Source organism: Mirounga angustirostris, unplaced genomic scaffold (assembly GCF_029215605.1).
Source record: "Mirounga angustirostris isolate CCGP_5_RB_7025 unplaced genomic scaffold, mMirAng1.0.hap1 SCAF_11, whole genome shotgun sequence".
Classification (NCBI taxonomy): Eukaryota; Metazoa; Chordata; class Mammalia; order Carnivora; family Phocidae; genus Mirounga; species Mirounga angustirostris.
Window position 1 is genome coordinate 9,548,835 of NW_026991719.1, and position 19,223 is coordinate 9,568,057.

The 19,223-nt window shown below is 45.3% G+C and overlaps 1 protein-coding gene across 4 annotated transcripts; it reads left to right on the top strand.

The window, feature by feature from the left end:
- Window positions 1-853: 853 nt before the first annotated feature.
- TLR8 (toll like receptor 8) lies at window positions 854-17,389 on the top strand. 4 transcript variants are annotated; one of them, XM_045874642.3, is made up of 3 exons: window positions 854-993; window positions 13,483-13,537; window positions 14,213-17,389. In XM_045874642.3, the coding sequence occupies exon 3, from the start codon at window positions 14,219-14,221 to the stop codon at window positions 17,336-17,338; it is 3,120 nt and encodes a 1,039-aa protein (XP_045730598.1). In that variant the 5' UTR covers window positions 854-993; window positions 13,483-13,537; window positions 14,213-14,218; the 3' UTR covers window positions 17,339-17,389. The 4 variants fall into 4 exon arrangements, 3 of the variants coding, with proteins under 3 accessions (XP_045730598.1, XP_045730606.1, XP_045730588.1); XR_006790749.2 differs by lacking the exons at window positions 13,483-13,537; window positions 14,213-17,389 and adding an exon at window positions 8,799-8,865; XM_045874650.3 differs by lacking the exon at window positions 13,483-13,537 and having other exon boundaries at window positions 857-993.
- Window positions 17,390-19,223: the final 1,834 nt, after the last annotated feature.

Sequence of the window (19,223 nt, forward strand, 5' to 3'; positions counted from 1 at the left end):
AGTGACTGCCTTCGGCTCAGGTCATGATCCTGGAGTCCCGGGATCGAGTCCCGCATCGGGCTCCCTGCTCGGCGGGGAGTCTGCTTCTCCCTCTGACCCTCCTCCCTCTCATGCTCTCTCTATCTCATTCTCTCTGTCTCAAATAAATAAAATCTTTAAAAAATAAAAAAAAGAAAAAAAAAAGAAAAAGAAATTAACGTTTCCTGCCTCATGAACGCCCATGCTCATCCAGTCACTCACTCACTCACTCATTCACTGGATGTTTATTGAGCTTCTACCATGGGCTAGGTGCTGGCTGAACTGCGGGGACACTGGGGGTGAGACTCCTTCTCTGCACCACACCTCGTGGGGGACCCACACCCACCTTGCTCTGTGCTGTCTTGGAAACGTGTGGAACACAGATGGAGCAAAGCAAATGTTATTTCGCTGCATTATATAACAAAAGATGAGTTTGGGCAATCCTACACTGACTTCAAATGTGTGGTAAAGTTTACAAAAACACACCAAAGTTTTCTAAGTCTAAGAAAAAATGTCCCTGTTTCTCTCCCTCCTTTTCCCTTGATCCTGCTCTCCAGAACAAACCCATGTTAACATTTTGATGAGGATCCTGCAGCCATCTCCCCCCACCCCCACTACACACACACATACACCCAAATATACACAAATTCACACACACACACACACACAACCCCATATGTGTTGTATTTGTATCATTCATTTAAATCATTTTATAAATAACTTTCTCCCCCTGAATTTCAGTTTTGAAATTTTAAAGCACAGTCAAGAAATGATTTGGCAACACTTAAGAAATCACAAGTTCCCTTCTTCCCACATAAACTTCTGCAAACCGTGTGCTAGGTTCTGCTGATGGTAAAGCTGCCAAGTTCAGGAAGTTGGCCAGTTTCTTTCTCCTGAGGGTGCCTGCTGACAGACGGTGGCCCTCCCCAGTGCTGCAGGTGACCGAATGAGAAATTAGGACGACGAGAGAGCCCGGTAAGCCACTTCTATTCTCTTAACACAGCTTTCCTACAAAATACATGATTTCTGACTGACTCCGAAATATGGTTTGGTGGCAAATGGTGTGAACACAGAAAGGGCTGAATGGGGCCAGTAAGTATAAAAAGGTTAAGTATTGAAGCAACTCTCAGTGACAGGTAGTAGATGTTAAAAATCAAATGCTGTGGTCTTACTAATTTGAACAGGAGAACGAGCAAATTCCAAGTTAGGAGCTGACTATCACTCTCTGGTCCTGCCAGAAACAATATTCTCTTCTAGAACCAAAGGGTTGGAAGTGAAGTGAGTGGCGGAAGTGTTTTTCCTTTGCTAACTCTACAAAAAAAGGGACAAACTCTCATCTCACATGTTCCAGTCACTTGCTAGGGCCTAGGCAAAGCCTGAAATTAATATACTCCTAGGCGCTTAGTGTTCAAAATTATTTACTACTTTTCTTGTTTGGGGATTTTTTAAGTGAACATGTTACCATTTCTACGATTGTATTCTATAGTGTTTAGACATAGCAAGTGATCAGTTTTTGTTACTGTTGAGAACCGTCAGATTGAAAAACAAACTTTACAATTTTAAGAAGTGATATGTTTTCTAAAAAATTTGGTGAGATTTGAGAGCAGTTGGAAAGTCTGGTTTTGGGGCGCCTGGGTGGCTCAGTCGTTAAGCATCTGCCCTTGGCTCAGGTCATGATCCCAGGGTCCTGGGATCGAGCCCCGCAGCGGGCTCCCTGCTCCCCGGGAAGCCTGCTTCTCCCTCTCCCACTCCCCCTGCTTGTGTTCCCTCTCTCGCTGTCTCTCTCTCTCTCTGTCAAATAAATAAAATCTTTAAAAAAAGAAAAAAAGAAAAGTCTGGTTTCAAGAGAATCTCATCCAAAATGTACCTTATCTTGTTTCCATGCTCATCCAGTGCTTAGTAGAGTTCTTGGAGTTATTTATTTTTACAGCCATTTAGTGTATATTTAAGTTTTTAAGGTGAATTTTCTTTCTTTTTTCTTTTCTTTAAAGTTTTAATTTTATTTCCAGCTAGTTAACAGACTGTAATATTAATTTCAGGTGTACAATACAGTGATTCAACACTTCCGTACAACACGCAGTGCTCATCACAAATGTATTCCTTCATCCCCATCACCTGCCCACCCCATCACCATCAGTGTGTTCTCTAGAGTTAAGAGTCTGTTCCTTGGTTTGCCTCGCTCTCTTTCCTCACCCCCTTTGCTCATGTGTTTTGTTTCTTAAATTTCACAAATGAGTGAGATCATACGGTATTTGTCTTTCTCTGACTTACTTCGCTTAACATTATACTGTCTAACTCCATCCACATGATTGCAAATGGCAAGATTTCATTCTTTTCGATGGCCGAATGAAGTTAGTTTTGAAATGCATGTGATGCCCGTTTGAGATCTTGAAAGGAAGTTCAGTCTGTACCGGAGTTTTATGATGCTTTATAAACAGACTGCAACGGCCCAACGGGGCCACTGACATGTGTGGAATTGGGGTTGAAGTTATCCGATTTCTACTTGGCACGTGAAGCTGCTGTGGGAGCCACAGCCAATATAATTGTATTATAAGAAAGTGAAAATAGAGGAATAACAAAATCAAACTAAGCCTGGAAGGGTGCCCTGCCTCCCTCCCTCCCACTGGTGATATAGGGAGAGGTCAAGGACCTCGTGGGCCCCTGGCCGATGAAATCAGAATGTCGGGGGCTGGGCCTGGCTGTTCGTAGCTTCTCAACCTCAGAGCTCTCTCAAGGTAAGCCCAGGAGCCACGGCCTTAGAACAGCACCCCAACAGCTCTTTTAGTCCTTGGCTTAAAGAGCACAGTCCTTTCGTAGGGGGTGAGAAGGTGCCAGGAAGACCCGAAGCTCCCTCATTAGCCCCTTGCTTGGATCTCAGAAAGTGAAATAAAGGCTCCGAGTGTGCTTATCTGAAAAGCCCAGGCTGTGGTTCAGGGCGAGGGCAGGGGCTGATGCTCATTCTTCTCCAGGGGCTGCTTCTCATCCTGCAGCGTAGCAATCCTCAACACTGCACGGTGGGGGGTGGTGGTGGGGGTGACGTGGAAAATCTAGACTTAAGGAACATCAGGGCATGTGCATGGGGGAGGATGACGTTACTCATGGTTAGTCTTTGCAAGTCAGTTGGAGATTATTTGTAAGGGCATCTTAGGGTCACCTCCAGAGTCCATTGAGGGGATCATCATTCCAGTGGAATGTCTTGACTTCAGCCGAGTTATTAAACAGAGCTGAGGGATTTGTTGTTTTTTAAATTCTTTATCTCCAATTTATGACTCTTCCGGGGCTATGAACACCGAGTAAATCTGAATGCAATAACCCGTTGGTTCTGGGTCAGCATTAGCAAGTACGGGCCGTGATGACTTTCCAGAAAGTTACAGATCACTCCTGGTGGGTGCGTATGTCTACAGTCAGTGGGTTTCCAGTTGTTCTGTGGAATTACAGACGTCTGGAAGTGCCTGGTGGTAGACGGATCAGTGCAGAAAGGCAAAGTAGATAATCCACCCCTGGCATTCGAATCCTGAACGTTCCAGGCGTGGCTATGAGGTCTCTGCAGATCGTCGAAACCAGACCATTGCCAACCAGGTGCTTGCTTCTAGAACTACCAATTTGCTAACTCCTCGGGGATCTCTAGGCTCAGTTGCAGCTCTGTCACCTACCATTTGAGTGACCCCGGGTAAATTAGCCTCTCTGAGCCTCAGGTTCCCCATCTATAAAATGGGGGCTTAGAGTAGCACCCACTGCATTGATTTTTATGAGGATTACATACAGAAATGTGTGACTTGCACTCGTCCCAGTGTTTGCTTCCTGGTAAAGCACTCACCAAGTGCTCCCTACTGTATTTCTGGGAATTCAAATAGCATGATTTGTCATATTTCTATGTATAGGAAATCAGGATTCATGTCTTCATTGACATGAGCATTTAATGTGGTAGTGGTTTCTTTTCTCTTCCAAAGCCGTTAGTGAATCCATCAGATTTGGGATGGATAACATATCTATTGATTAATTTTAAGCTTCCTCTAAGGTGACAAATCCTGTCAACCGCTTCTTTATTAATTTACTTTCGTAATGTCTCCGTGGTCACCAGTCAACTGCAAATGAATCAGAACCCATGAAAATTAGAAATATATCCAGTCTGGCAAAAATTCAGATCTGGTTGAACGCCACATCATAGCCAAACAGCTAAGTAATTCAACTGGGAGGATTAATCATGTTTTATAATCAATAGGTTCTCTTGACCCTTTAGCGTTAGGGGTTATCAGGGGGACCCATCCTGAGAAAGGGGGTGCAGCTCGGGAGATGGTCTGAGGCAAAGGAAGCCTTTGAAGAGGGAGGAGGAAGGAGGCATCATTGCAGAAAGGCCGTTTGCAGCTTAGGAAGGGGATGTGGAAAGATAAAAAGCTGTTTTATTTCAGGAAGGCAGGCTCTGCCCCCATCCCCCACCCCCAAGCCCCCCGCAGATGGTTTTTGCCCAAGATTGTGAAATTGTGTAGGAAAACGTGTGGGATTGAGGTTAGCACTGCCCAGTGGGGGTACTCCCTTTGTGCCCAGCATGGTCCCTCACCCCGCGGGCGGGGTTCTGGGGGTGGCCCCTCACGGTGTCCTTAGCCAAGGCAGACTTTTCTGAACCCTTCTTCAAACTGCCCTGATCTTTGAAAACTGCTTTTTTTTTTTAAGATTTTATTTATTTATTTGAGAGTGAGAGAGAGAAAGAGCACAAGAGGGGGGAGTGGGAGAGGGAGAAGCAGACTCCCTGCTGAGCAGGTAGCCCGATGTGGGACTCCATCCCGGGACTCCAGGATCATGACCTGAGCCGAAGGCAGTCGCTTAACCAACTGAGCCACCCAGGCGCCCTGAAAACTGTTTTTGGTGTCCATTGGCGTCCAAGCAGAGAAGGAAGATTTGAGGGAGGACTAGGGTGGGTTGTTCTCATTGGGCTGTTTGGGTCCTTCAGAGCCCGAAGGTGAGAGCTCGTCTACCGTGCGCCACGGACCCAACCAAAGAACAGAGTATGCACGGAAAATAGGAAAAGAGTTGTGAAATCGTTTCCTCTATAGCTGGCAACAGCGGTCTTTGGCAGGGAGGGGAAGTTAAGCAGATTTCTGTGTGTGTGTGTGTGTGTGTGCGTGAGTGTGTGTGTGTGTGTGTGAGATTCATATGCTTTCTTTAACGAAACGGGTCCTGAGTTTTTCTGGGTGTTCCCAGGCAACACCCAGTGAGAGATCCAGGCCATGCAGACCCAGTCATCCTCAGGGAGCTTTCTAGGCAGGGAGCTCCCTGGCATGTCTGGACAAGGGCTTCTTCGGGCGGCTGGGCCTTGTCTGGGCAGTGGGTCCCACCGGCTGCTCTCAGTCCCCGCTGCCCGTCCTCACTCTCTCAGGCACCACAAACTCGGTGGCTCAAAACAACAGAACTGTGTCCTCTCACCATTCTGGAGGCCAGAAGTCCAAAAGCCGGGGGTTATCGGCAGGGTCGGTTGCTTCTTGGCGGCTCAGAGGGAAACGTTCCAGGCCCTTCTCCTGGCTCTTGGCGGTGGCCGGCAGCCCTCGGTGTTCCTTACAAACTTCTCTCTTCTCCTAAGGACATCAGGCGCTGGACTAGGGGGCACCCTCACGCGGCATGACCTCACTTTGACTCGATTCCATTGCTAAAGACCCTACTTCCAAAGCAGGTCATACTCACAGGTACAGAGGTTAGAGGTTCAGCACGTCTTTTTGGGGGGTTACAACTGAACCCGCAACACTCTCCTTGCCCTCCACCTCGGTCACTCCTGTTCTAATACTTCTCTTTCTGCCTGCAGCTATCTCCTCACCTTGCTCCTGTGATCTGAGCCCCAGGGTGACACCATGGACAACCGGGGCTGGCTCCTCTTTAGAGAGCTCTTCTTTTCTTAGAAGGCCCAGGGCCTAGGGCCCGTGACACTTTTGGGAAAGGTTTTGTTTTCTTTAAACTCAGGAAAATAATATAATCCAGCCCAGATTGTGTTTGTCTATATGCCAATGAGGTAGTAAAAGAGAATTATATATATATATATATATTTTTTTTATTATTATTTTTTTTTAATGGAAGAAGAGGCCCACAAAGGCCAAAGTGCTCTTGGGCCCTTGAAAGTCGTAACTTGGCCCTGTTGACAACGACATTCTATTTTCTGATTTACCAGATATGCTGAGGAAAATTCCGGAATTGCTAATAGGTCCCCAGTGAGGGAGATTTAAGTATTTTAAAAAATGTATTTATTTTAGATAGATACATAGATAGAGTGAGAGCACGACCATGGGCACTCATGCGAGCAGGGGGAGGAGCAGAGGGAGAGGGACAAGCAGACTCCGTGCTGAGCACAGAGCCCGACACAGGGCTCGACCTCACAACCCTGAGATCATGATCTGAGCCGAAACCAAGTGTTGGATGCTTAACTGACTGCGCCACCTGGGCCCCCCAGGAGATTTAAGTATCGATCCACAATCCCTTACCTGAAACCTGTGGGCCAGCGTGGCGTCAGAGTTCAGAATTCATATTTTAGCAAGATGATACGGTGCATGCATGATACATTACAAAACACTTTCAGTGGGTCCAGGTCATGCAACACGGCTGTTTCTGCCGTGAAAGAAGAATGCTCACGCTAAGTAGCTAAATACGGGTTATGGTAGCCTTAGGTCCTTTCAGGTCAGGTTTTGCTGCCAAATAAGTTATAAAAAAACAAAGTCTTCTGGTGCTCAGATTTTTTAGGATTTCAGACTTGCAGAGAGGGGACTGAGAATCTGTGCAAGATGGGACCTGCATTAAGAAAAGAAACATAAACCACTGTCCTGGGTGTCAGACGCCTCATTCTATCAATCGCTGTGTCTGATTTTTTTTTTTTTTTTTTTTTGCTTTTTGCTTGTGATGCTTTCTCTCATGCCAGGTGAATTGCTCAGGTGACAGGTACTGACTGTTATTTCATATTCAAGGGTAGAACACCAAATAACTGATGAGAAGCTTCAGTTTCAAGGCCAGAACTTTCCAACAGATGAGTCTCTGCCCAAGATGAATGGCTGTGAGTCGTTTTTGGTCAGAGCGTGCCAACATGATCACAGATCCTTTCCGCAGTACAGGGCTGAGGCCAGGGTGAGGAGAGTTAAGGCACTCATTTGGGGGCAAAATTTAAGGAAGGGAGGATGCCCAAAATTTGCTCCATAATCAAGATAAACAATATTTTATTTTATTTTTTTAAAGCTTTTATTTATTTGACAGACAGATACAGAGAGAGAGGGAACACGAGCAGGGGGAGTGGGAGAGGGAGAAGCAGGCTTCCCGCCGAGCAGGGAGCCCGATGCGGGGCTCGATCCCAGGACCCTGGGACCATGACCAGAGCCGAAGGCAGACACTTAACGACTGAGCCACCCGGGTGCCCCTGAAGATAAACAATATTTTAATGTTCTATTAAAAAAAAAAAATCAAACTGGCCAACTCCAGCCTGCAGGCCAGTTGCCTGTTTGTGGTGAATAAAGTTTTATTGGAACCAGAGCCGCGATCAGGGTGAGGCGAGTGGGGCGGTGCCTCAGGAGTGCAGGCTTGGATTCTGTCTTTATTTAACACGTTGAATATTTAGCCCGTCAGAGATCTGAAGTCGTTACACTAGCATTCGTCTTGATGACAAAGTGTTGGGGTGCCCCCTTAAATGTGACACCCACAGCCCTGCTACCGTGCTTGACCCTTTGCCCAGGGCGATGCTCCAGCCTCCGGCCGCGGTGCCATGTGACTGGCTTGGCTCTGCTCGGCCTTAGCCGCCTGCGCCCTTCTCTGCTGCCCCCTGCCCGTCCGCCCGCTCTCCATCTTCCTCCGCTTGGTGCCCGTTCCTGGTCTGCGGCGGGTGGTCTCTCTCCTCAGCGGGCATGTCGCCCTTGATGAGCACTTTGGCGGGAGCCCAGACCTGCCGGGGGTGGGGGGCGGATGGCAGAAGTAAGTGTCCTCTCTCCTCTCTGTCTCAGGTTCGGTTTTATTTGCAGAGTTGCACTTTCTGTCTTACTCGCGAAATTGCCCCTTTCCCCGTCTATTTGATTTGCAGAGTGGCCATTTCCCTATCTGGGTGGGTGGGGTGCCGAGTGGCCACTTCTCTTCAGCCAGGCTCGATGGTTTTTGGTGACACCTTGGTGAGCATAATTCTCCCTGGCACCCTTCTCCCTCCGTCGGGGATCTGGGTCCCTCGGAAGTGCTTTCGGAGCCACTCTTGGCAGCCAGAGGCATGGGGGTGGCCAAGAGGGGGGGCCTGGCTGGGGAGGCGCAGCTCCTGCTGGGCTGTGTGTGGGGGGTCCCCCCTCTCCCCTCCGCTCCCGTCGGACCAGTGAGCGAGGGCCTGCTCTGCGCGGCCTCCGCCCCGCACTCCGGGAGATGACGGGGCCCTTGGGGTCCATTCGCCGCTGTGAGGCCCTGAGGCAGATGGAGAGAGGCTTGGCGGGTCGGGGTTTTCTCCTCAAGTCTTGGCTAGCTGCCTGCTCGCCACTTCTCATTCCGCCCCACCATGTGTTTCCCTTCAAATTGAGGTTATGTGGAACTGAAGCAACTCACGTTGGTACCTCAGGATTCTTGGAAGGGTGGACTTCGGAAGCTCAAGCTCCTCACCCACAAATCTGCAGAATATTCTAATCCCTTCCATGGTGTGCCATTTACTTGAAGTTGCTTCAGACTCTCTGGGAGGCCATTTTCACCCTGGGGAAAAAACCAAACCAAACCAGGGAGTGTCAACAAGTTCTCCTCCTGGTCTCTAGTGCCCCCTAGAGGCTTTTCCGCTCACTTGTTCCTTGTTGTAGGAGAGACCCTCGCCTCCGAAATGAGACGTGGAGGCCACACAGGACAGCTCTGTCCTCTGGACCTGCCCAAGTAACCACTGAAAAATGCCTCTCCTACCAACAGAGCTGTTCAGCATGACTTCCCGGAGACGGGAAGAGTCTCCGATCTGGCCTTCCCCAGCCATCAGTTCCTCGGGGGCCTTTTTAAACATGAATTTTGAATGTTTTATTAATGAATAATGAAAAACTCGGAGCAGGCACCTGACAAGCACTGCCTCGGCCGGGTGCTCCCGGGCCACATCGACGGAGAGTCACCTGCTACTCTGTGCTCCCGGTGGGACGGGGCTACATGGGCACTTTACTTTTGTGCTCTTCCTCCCCGAGACCCGTTACCCCAGCTTCATCGTGAAGGAAACAAATCCCAACTGAGGGACAGTCTACATAACCATCCTCTTCCCTGTCTTTACTTTTCTCCATAGTAATTTCCACCATCTAACATACTATCCTGTAGGGTAAGCTCCAAATGGGCAGGCATTTTAATCTGTTTTGTTCATTGCTATAGTCCCAGCTTGAAAATAATTCCTGAAGTAAAGTATATGCTTAATAAATATTTCTGCATGAATGAATACATAGCGATAGAGCTTTTGAACCGCGGCACGGTATTCCCTTCTATGACCACTACTCAAAGGCATTTGGATGATTTCTGATCTTTTGCTATTGCCAACAGCCTTACGTTGAACATCCTTGTGCGTAGTCATTTGCGTATGTGAGGGTCTATCTTTAGGATCTACTTCTAGGAATTGCTGAGTCTATGTCTCCATTTTTTTTTTTAAGATTTTATTTATTTGAGAGAGAGAGCACAAACAGGGGGAGGGGCAGAGGGAGAGGGAGAAGCAGGCTCCCCGCTGAGCAGGGAGCCCGATGCGGGGCTCGATCCCAGGACCCCGGGATCATGACCTGAGCCGAAGGCAGACGCTTAACGACTGAGCCACCCAGGCGCCCCTATGTCTCCAATTTTGATGAATATTACGAATTTCTTACTGTCTTAAAGGTGGCATTAATTTAGATTCCTGCCAGCAAAATATGAGAGCACCGGTTTCTCCATGCCCTCACCTACACAGTAGAATTGGTTAAAAAAAAAAAAAAGGTATCTCGGGATAAGTTTTTGAGTGAGGTTGAGTATCTTTTCCTACGTTTAAAAAGCTATTTGTGTTTCCTTTTCCTGTGAGCTGTCTTTTACTATGTCTTTGTCCATTTTTCTGTTGGGTTATTTGTCTTCTCACTTATGCATAAAATGTCTTTATGTGTCAAATCTCTTACTCCCTTATCTGTGATAAGGACTGCAAACAGTTTCTCCTAATTTATTGTTTCACTTTTGGCATTGTTTGCCATGTTTTGTTGTGAGGCAAAATTTTAATTTGGATGTGGCTGCATTGGTCAGTGTCTGCTTTTTTTTTTTTTTTTTTGGCTTCTGCTCTATTTTTTCGTTGTTCTGGATTAACTAGGCAATGCAGTTAGACAATAAAAATAAATTAGACTGCATAAAGGATATTAGGAAGATAATCGCTATTTGCAGATGGTTTAATTGCTTACCCAAGAAAATCACAAGGAGAAACAACTATTCTAAATAACCAGGGAACTTAGTATAGTGATTTGGTATAAAACTAATATATGGAAATCAGTAGTCTTAATGTATATCAGCAAGGACCTGTCAGAGGGTAAAATAGAAGTAATCCATTCACAAAAGGAGAGCAATGACCAGGACTTGCCCTATCAGATACTAACATCCCCCCAAACTGTAATTATTAAAACATGTGCTGCCAGCACGTGAATGATGAACAGATTGATGAAGCAGAGAGTCTAGAAACAGATCTAAATACACAGGAAAGTTAGTATATGATAAAAGGAGTATATCAAGTTGGGTGAGCAAAAAATTATTCAACAAATGATGCCGCACCTCAACAAAACAAAAGCAACCTACTGAATGGAAGAAGATATTTGCAATGGTATGTCTGATAAAGGGTTGATATCCAAAATACATAAAGAACTTAACACCAAAAAAATAGTCTGATTAAAAATGGACGGAGGACCTGAATAGACATTTTTCCAAAGAAGACATACAGATGGCCAACAGACACATGAAAGGATGCTCCACATCACTCATCATCAGGGAAATGCTAATCACAACCACGATGAGAGCTCACCTCATACCCACCACAATGGCTAAAATAAAACGCACACCAAAAAAAGCCATGTTGATGGGATGTAGAGAAAAGAACCTAAGTGTCCATTGATAGATGAACAGATAAGGAAGATGGAGTGTACACACACAGCTATACAAGAATGGGATCTTGCCATTTGCGACAACGTCGATGGACCTAGAGGGTATTACACTAAATGAAATAAGTCAAAGACAAATACTATAGGATTTCATTTATACGTGGAATCTAAAAAACAAAACAAATGAACAAATAAAAGAAACAGACCCATAAATACAGAGAACACACTAGAAGTTGCCAGAGGACAGGGTGGTGGGGGAATGAGCAAAATGGCCAAAGGGGAGAGGGAGGTACAGTTTCCAGTTACGGAATGAATAAGTCATGGGGATGAAAGGTACAGCATAGGGAATGTGGTCAGAGGTACCGTAATAGCACGGTAATAATGGCAGACGGGAGCTACACTTGTGGGGAGCAAAGTATAACCTATGGACTTGTTGAATCACTGTGTTGTACGCCTGAAACTAATGTAACATTCTGTGTCAACTCTGTTTCAGTAAAAATAAATACGTAAATGATGTTGGGGCCAGCAGGTCTCCATTTAGAAAAAAAAAATGTGGGTCTGCCCCTCGTATTTTTTGCCAAAACAATCCCAGTGGGATAAGATATTTTAGTGTAAGAAAATGAAATCATGAAATTATCAGAAGGGCGCCTGGGTGGCTCAGTTGGTTAAGCGACTGCCTTCGGCTCAGGTCATGATCCTGGAGTCCCTGGATCGAGTCCCGCATCGGGCTCCCTGCTCGGCAGGGAGTCTGCTTCTCCCTCTGACCCTCCCCCCTCTCATGTGCTCTCTCTCATTCTCTCTGTCTCAAATAAATAAATTTTAAAAATCTTAAAAAAAAAAAAAAGATGAGAAAATCATTGTTGATAGAACTGAAGTGTCTAGTGTCCTTTACGGCATACGTTACCCTGGATGATCTGATTCATACCTGGGGCTGTACTTGCCACGACTCCCAAGTTCATCCCTCCGTGAGCACTCTCCTCTGAGCCAAAGGGGCATATATGTAACTGCCTCCTGGACCTCTCCACTGCAAGATCACAAACTCAAATTTAACGCGTCAAATTAATATTACTAGAAGCTTCAAACAATACCGTTTATCAGCTCAAATTTCTGTAGGTCAGAGTCCGGGTGGGCTTGCCTGGGTTCTCTGCTCTAGATTTCATAAGGCTAAAATCGGATGTATTGGCCAGGCTGTGAGTGAGGATCCATTTCCAAGTTCATTCAGGTCGTCAGTCAATTTGAGTTCTGTGGTTGTAGCATGGGGGAGGGGGTGTTTCCTTGCCAGGTGTCGGCAGAGCAGTGTTCTCGGCTTCTAAAGGCTGCCTGCATTCCTTGTCAGTGGCCCCCTCCACCTTTAAGTCAACAAGAGTGAGTGCAATTATTCTCCTGCTTGCAACCTCTCTGATAATCTCCCTTTGGCCGCATGACATAGCTGCCTCCTGCTACTGCCTCCCAAACCAGGTAAAGCCCGGCTTTCTTTTAGTAAAAGTAAAACATCAAGCAGCGGCACCTGGGTAGCGCTGTATTTGAAAATAACTGCAAGTAACTGAGAATGCCTGGGAGTTCTGTTTCGCCCGATTTTTCATCCCTGCAGCAGCTGGCTCTTCCTCGCCTGCTATGAACTGGCAGTGATCACTGATCCTCAGAAGAATCACTATCCACATACTAAGGGTATAACAGTGACTGTTAGTTCATTAACCCTCAGCTTTAGAAGAACTTAAAAAGGAAGTGCTTACCTGGCCAAACTCACAAGCAGGACAGGAGTTGGGCTCTAGTGAAAAATACAATTTCGTGAAGGTTGGTCTCCAGACCCAGTGAAATAAGATTTTGAGAGCTCTTTTGACCACAACGCTTATCACACCAATCACATTAATCTGTTTATTGCATCGTATAACTACCAAAGGTAATATATTCAGCCCTCGGTTAAGAGAGAGCTGCGCAAAGTGAGGCACTCTACTGAGTGTTACAGAGGTTGTGTGAAAATAGAAAACATCACGTCTTCCCTACAGAAGTTTACCATATTAGCCAAAGAATAGCTATTAGCGCCAATGTTCATATAATAAGGGACACAGGAGTACTGGTAGCCATTCCACAATCTGTTTTTTGAGTGCCGTTAAAAGTGCAGACAGCACTAGACCTGTCTGATAATTACATCACACACATAACAATCGAGGTACTGTTCTGACACAAAGACTTCAAAGTGAGGTGGTGTAGCATCATGGCCACTGTTGGAATCAGAATGACTGGAATCCAGCTCTACAACGTGTCATCCTTCTGAAAGCCACTGAAGTGTCTTGAGTTTGTTTCTCCCCTCGAAAAATGTGGGTAACATAGAACCTATCTCATTTTGTTGCTCCGGGCATTAACGTGGGTGAGAAAATGTTTATGGTTAGCACACTACCTGATACTTTGTTATCATTATCAACAGAACGTGTCCCCGTCGCTCCAGGAGAGAAGAGATCCGGATACGTACCACCGGAGAGGTAGAGAAAAACTGTGGGGAAGGCCAATGAGAGATACGGTTGTGTAGAGAGATGGCAATATAGATAAGGTAGAGGTGACCCTGGCTTGCAGATCTCAGATGATACCATAACGAAAGCTGGATCTGAACTCTCCTTGGGACGGGCCAACTTTCATCAAGAGCTCTGCTAATAGGTCGAAGCTATGACTCTATAGCTTGCTGTGCTACAGATCTAGCATGTACCATAGCCATAGGCCAGCATCAGACCCGTTATGGTGATGGGGCATCTCGATGAATGCCTCTGCAAAAGCTTCCCGGGCTTTCTCACCATCATCATCTCAGTTTCACTTCAACTTCTTTGAGCACCTTGAAGCTGAATGCGGTGAGAAATTAAAATTGTTCTGAACCTGGCACTGGGTGTTGTATGTAAGTGATGAATCACTAAATTCTACCCCTGAAACCAATATTGCACTGTATGTTAACTAACTGGAATGTAAATACAAATTTGAAAAAGAAAAAAAAATTTTTTTTAAATGAAACTGTTCCGAACCTAATTTAACACAGTTTGTTTAATTGGTACGAGAATTCACACTTCGAAACACATGCACAGTGTGGTGAAGCACCGTTAATTTCACGGTGAAATGCCTAGTCAATACTGCAAATCTAACTTCGTGCCTCCACTTTTGATTTTCCTTAGGAAAACATGACCCTCCTGTTTTTGCTTCTGACCTGCCTTTTCCTGCTCATCTCTGATTCCTATGAATTCTTCACCAAAGCAGATTATTCTAGAAGCTATCCTTGTGATGAGAGAAGACAAAATGGCTCTGTTATTGCAGAGTGCAACAGCCGTCGACTGCAAGAAGTTCCCCAAACAGTGGGCAAGTATGTGACAGCACTGGACCTGTCTGATAATTACATCACACACATAACAAATGAATCATTTCAAGGGCTGCAGAATCTTACTAAAATAAATCTAAACCACAATGCCAATCCACAACACCTGAATGAAAATCCTGATACAAACAAAAATGGCATGAATATCACAGATGGGGCGTTCCTCAACCTACAAAACCTAAACCAGTTACTGCTTGAAGACAACCAGTTACACCAAATACCTGCTGGCTTGCCAGGGTCTTTGAAGGAACTTAGTCTAATTCAAAACAACATAATTTGGGTAACTAAAAAGAACACTTCTGGGCTTACGAATCTGGAAAGGCTCTACTTGAGCTGGAACTGCTATTTTGGCAATAATTGTGATAATAAAACTTTCGACATAGAAGATGGAACGTTTGCAAGTCTTACGAATTTGAAGGTGCTGTCACTGTCTTTTAATAAGCTTGTCCATGTGCCACCTAAACTGCCAGACTCCCTAAGAGAACTTTATCTTAGCAACGCCAAGATTAAAATCATCAGTCAGGAAGATTTCAAGGGATTGAGAAATTTAAGAGTGCTAGATTTAAGCGGGAACTGTCCGAGGTGTTTCAACGCCCCATTTCCCTGTACACCTTGCGAAGGAGGCTCTTCAATTCAGATCCATCCTCTTGCTTTTCAAACCCTGACGGAACTTCGCTACCTGAACCTCTCTAGCACTTCCCTCCAGAAGATTCCGGCAACGTGGTTTGAGAATATGCATAATCTGAAGGTGCTGCATCTGGAATTCAATTATTTAGTTGACGAAATGGCCTCTGGGGAATTTTTAACGAAACTGCCCTCCTTGGAAATACTTGACTTATCTTTTAACTACGTAAAGGCGAAATATCCAAAATATATTAATATTTCCCGAAACTTCTCTAATCTTAAGTTGCTCCAGGCATTGCACTTAAGAGGTTATGTGTTCCAGGAACTTAGAGCAGAAGACTTCCAGCCCCTGATGAGTCTCTCAAATCTAAAGACTATCAACTTGGGCGTCAACTTTATTAAGCAAATTAATTTTACACTTTTCCAAAATTTCTCCAACCTGACGATCATTTACTTGTCAGAAAACAGAATATCACCCTTGGTAAATGATATCCAGCAAAATGACCTAAGTGGTTCCTCTTCTCCAAGTCATGTCCTTAAGCCACGCTCAGCGGATGTTGAGTTTGACCCACATTCAAATTTTTATCATAACACCAATCCTTTAATAAGGCCACAATGTTCAGTTTATGGCAAAGCCTTAGATTTAAGCCTGAACAGTATTTTCTTCATTGGGCGAGAGCAATTTGAAGCTTTTCATGACATTGCCTGCTTAAATCTGTCTTCAAATGGCAATGGTCAAGTGCTACATGGGACTGAATTTTCAGCTGTGCCGCATATCAAATATTTGGATCTGACAAACAATAGACTAGACTTTGACGATGACAGCGCTCTCCGTGATCTGCCCGAGTTAGAAGTTCTAGATCTCAGCTACAATGCACACTACTTCCGAATAGCAGGGGTGACACACCGCCTGGGATTTATTCAAAATTTAACACAACTGAAAGTTTTAAACTTGAGCCACAACAGCATTTATACTTTAACGGAGCAAGACCTGAAAAGCATGTCCCTGGAAGAATTAGTTTTCAGTGGAAACCGCCTTGACATTTTGTGGAATGCTGAAGGTGACAAGTACTGGAAAATTTTTACAAGTCTCAGGAATCTGACACGGCTCGATTTATCCTTGAATAACCTTAGGCGCATCCCGAATGAAGCTTTCCTGAACTTGCCCCAGAGTCTCACCCAACTATACATAAATAATAATGCATTAAATTTCTTTAACTGGACTTTACTCCAACAATTTCCACATCTCCAGGTGCTGGACTTGAGTGGAAACAGGCTATCCTCTGTAACTAACAGCCTCTCCAAATTCACGCCTTCCCTGCGGACGCTGCTACTGCATCGAAACAGGATTTCTCACCTGCCCTCCAGCTTTCTTTCCGAAGCCAGCAGTCTGATCCACCTCGATTTGAGTTCCAACCTGCTGAAGATGATCAACAAATCCACGCTTCAAACTAAGACCAACAGCAGTTTAACCATTTTGGAACTAGGTAGAAACCCTTTTGACTGTACCTGTGACATTGGAGATTTTCGAAGATGGATAGATGAAAACCTGAATGTCACAATCCCTAGGTTGACAGACATCATCTGCTCTAGTCCTGGGGATCAAAAAGGGAAGAGCATCATGAGTCTGGAGCTAACAACTTGTATTTCAGATACCATTGCGGCAGTGCTGTGTTTCTTCACATCCTTGATCACCATCACTGTGATGTTGGCTGCCTTGGGTCACCATTGGTTTTACTGGGATGTTTGGTTTATCTATCATGTGTGTTTAGCTAAGGTGAAAGGCTACAGGTCTCTTTCCACGTCCCAAACTTTCTATGATGCCTACGTGTCTTATGACACCAAAGATGCCTCTGTTACCGACTGGGTGATAAATGAGCTGCGCTTCCACCTAGAGGAGAGTGAAGGGAAAAACGTGCTCCTCTGTTTAGAGGAGAGGGACTGGGACCCCGGATTAGCCATCATCGATAACCTCATGCAGAGCATAAACCAAAGCAAGAAAACCATATTCGTCTTAACCAAAGAATATGCCCAGAACTGGAACTTTAAAACAGCTTTCTACTTGGCCTTGCAGCGGCTCATGGATGAGAATATGGATGTGATTATATTTATTCTGCTGGAGCCAGTGTTACAGCATTCTCAGTATTTGAGGCTGCGGCAGAGGATCTGCAAAAGCTCCATCCTTCAATGGCCGGACAACCCCAAGGCGGAAGGCTTGTTTTGGCAAAGTCTGAGAAATGTGGTCTTAACTGAAAACAATTCCCGATATAACAATTTGTATGTTGATTCCATTAAACAGTACTAACTGGTGTTAAGCCACGGTTCACCAACATAATAAAAATGCAAAGCAATTACCCTTCTGTCTTAGGTATTTATTGCTGTGTAACAAATTACCCCCAAACTTAGTGGCTTACAGTAGCACACTCTTGTGATCTTACCGTCTCTGGTCAGGAGTGCAGGCGAGGCTTGGCTGAGTCTTCCGCTGAGCGAGAGCGTCTCTCAAAGGCTGCAGGCTGGGTGTCGTCGGTTAGGGCCACAGGCATCTCCCAGGCTTAGGATCCACTTGCAAGCTCAAACTCATGTGGTTGTTTGCAGGAATCAGTTCCTCCCGCACTGTCGGTCAAAGGGCTGCTCTCCGTTTCTGGCCACAGGGATCTCTCCCACGTGCCAGCTTGCTTCATCAAAGCCAGCGAGAGAGAGGTTGCTAGCAAGGTGGAAGTCACCATCTTTGATAATCTAATCAGGGAAGTGATATCCCATCACTTGGGCCATATTCTGTTTGTTAGAAGTAAATCGCAGGTCCTGCCAGCTCTGTGGGAGTCATCACCTCAGTCCAGGAAAACTAGTCCATGACCAAAATGGCCACGTTTGGCCTGCCCTCTTGGTCATAGATTGTGACTACCAGGAGGCAGGGATTATTGTTGGCCAGCCTAACAGTTGGCTTGCTACACCTTCTTTTCGGTATCCAAGAACTTTTGGAACTATAACTCATGGTTCTGATGTCAAGTTGCTATTTAGATTTATCCATGGCTACAGGGTTATATTATGCTGTGGTTGCATTAGTCTTCCTTTTACAAATACTTTTATAAATATTGGCTATAATATTTGACCTCTAAGGTTTAGAGGCCATTTAAAGGCTTAAGAGGGATATTTTCAGGTGTTTTTTTTTTTATCTCTTAACCATTTTTTTTAAAGTACGCAGCCAAATTAGATGCATTTGAAGTATCTGCCGATTGCCATTGCTGTAAATCCTGAATGATTAAGAATACTTCATTTCACATGGTGAGCATAGGGGAATAGATCTATAATGTAAAAGAAATTGCCATCTACACTGGGTTTTTTGGGAATACTTAAAAAAAATCTTTGGTAAAAACCAAAGGGCATGGGGTACCTGGTTGGCTCAGTCATTAAGCATCTGCCCTTGGCCCAGGTCATGATCCCAGTGTCCTGGAATCAAGCCCCATGTTGAGCTCCCTGCTCTGTGGGAAGCCCGCTTCTCCCTCTCCCTCTGCCTGCCACTCCCCCTGCTTGTGCTCGCTCTCTCACTCTGTGAAATAAATAAATAAAATCTTAAAAAAAAACCCCAAAAACCAAAGGGCAAAAAGTTTTGATGAAGTTTATATATTAAGGTAATTATTAATAGAGGAATTAATTCTATCTTTACTCCCCACTCAGAAGACGAAGTCAGAATGCCTACCTCCTGGTGCCCTTTATGCAGTTCTCCCAAATGAAACAACTTTGGCTCTCTCTGCCACCTCTACTACCCCCGTGGTTCCTCTGCCACAGCTTATGGCATCCTCCCTCCACTACAAGTATGAATCTTGAAGAGGCACCTTAGGAAATTTACCTGAGAATAACGAAATTAGCCAAGCTTTAAAAAAGTCCCTTCAGAAGGAAAGGAAGAAGACTCCCCAATGCACCATCCATCCTTAAGTAGTCTCTTAGTTAATCTTGCAGGATGAGTTATCTTTAATTGTTTTTAAGGAACCGAACAACATGGGGGCGCTTGGGTGGCTCAGTCGGTTAAGCACCCAACTCATGATTTTGGCTCAGGTCATGATCTCAGGGTCCTGGAATCGAGCCCCTTGTCTGGCTCCACACTGGGCGTGGGGTCTGCTTGAGATTCTCTCTCTCCTTCTGCCTCTGCCTCCGCTCATGCTCTCTCTCCCTCAAAAAAACCCCGAACTGAA

Excerpts from the sequence above, each read along its gene's own strand:
- TLR8 (XM_045874632.3), top strand. The coding sequence starts at position 13,811 with ATGCCTCTGCAAAAGCTTCCCGGGCTTTCTCACCATCATCATCTCAGT. Across the intron at positions 13,898-14,212 it reads GCACCTTGAAGCTGAATGCG|GAAAACATGACCCTCCTGTT; the intron begins GTGAGAAATTAA and ends GATTTTCCTTAG.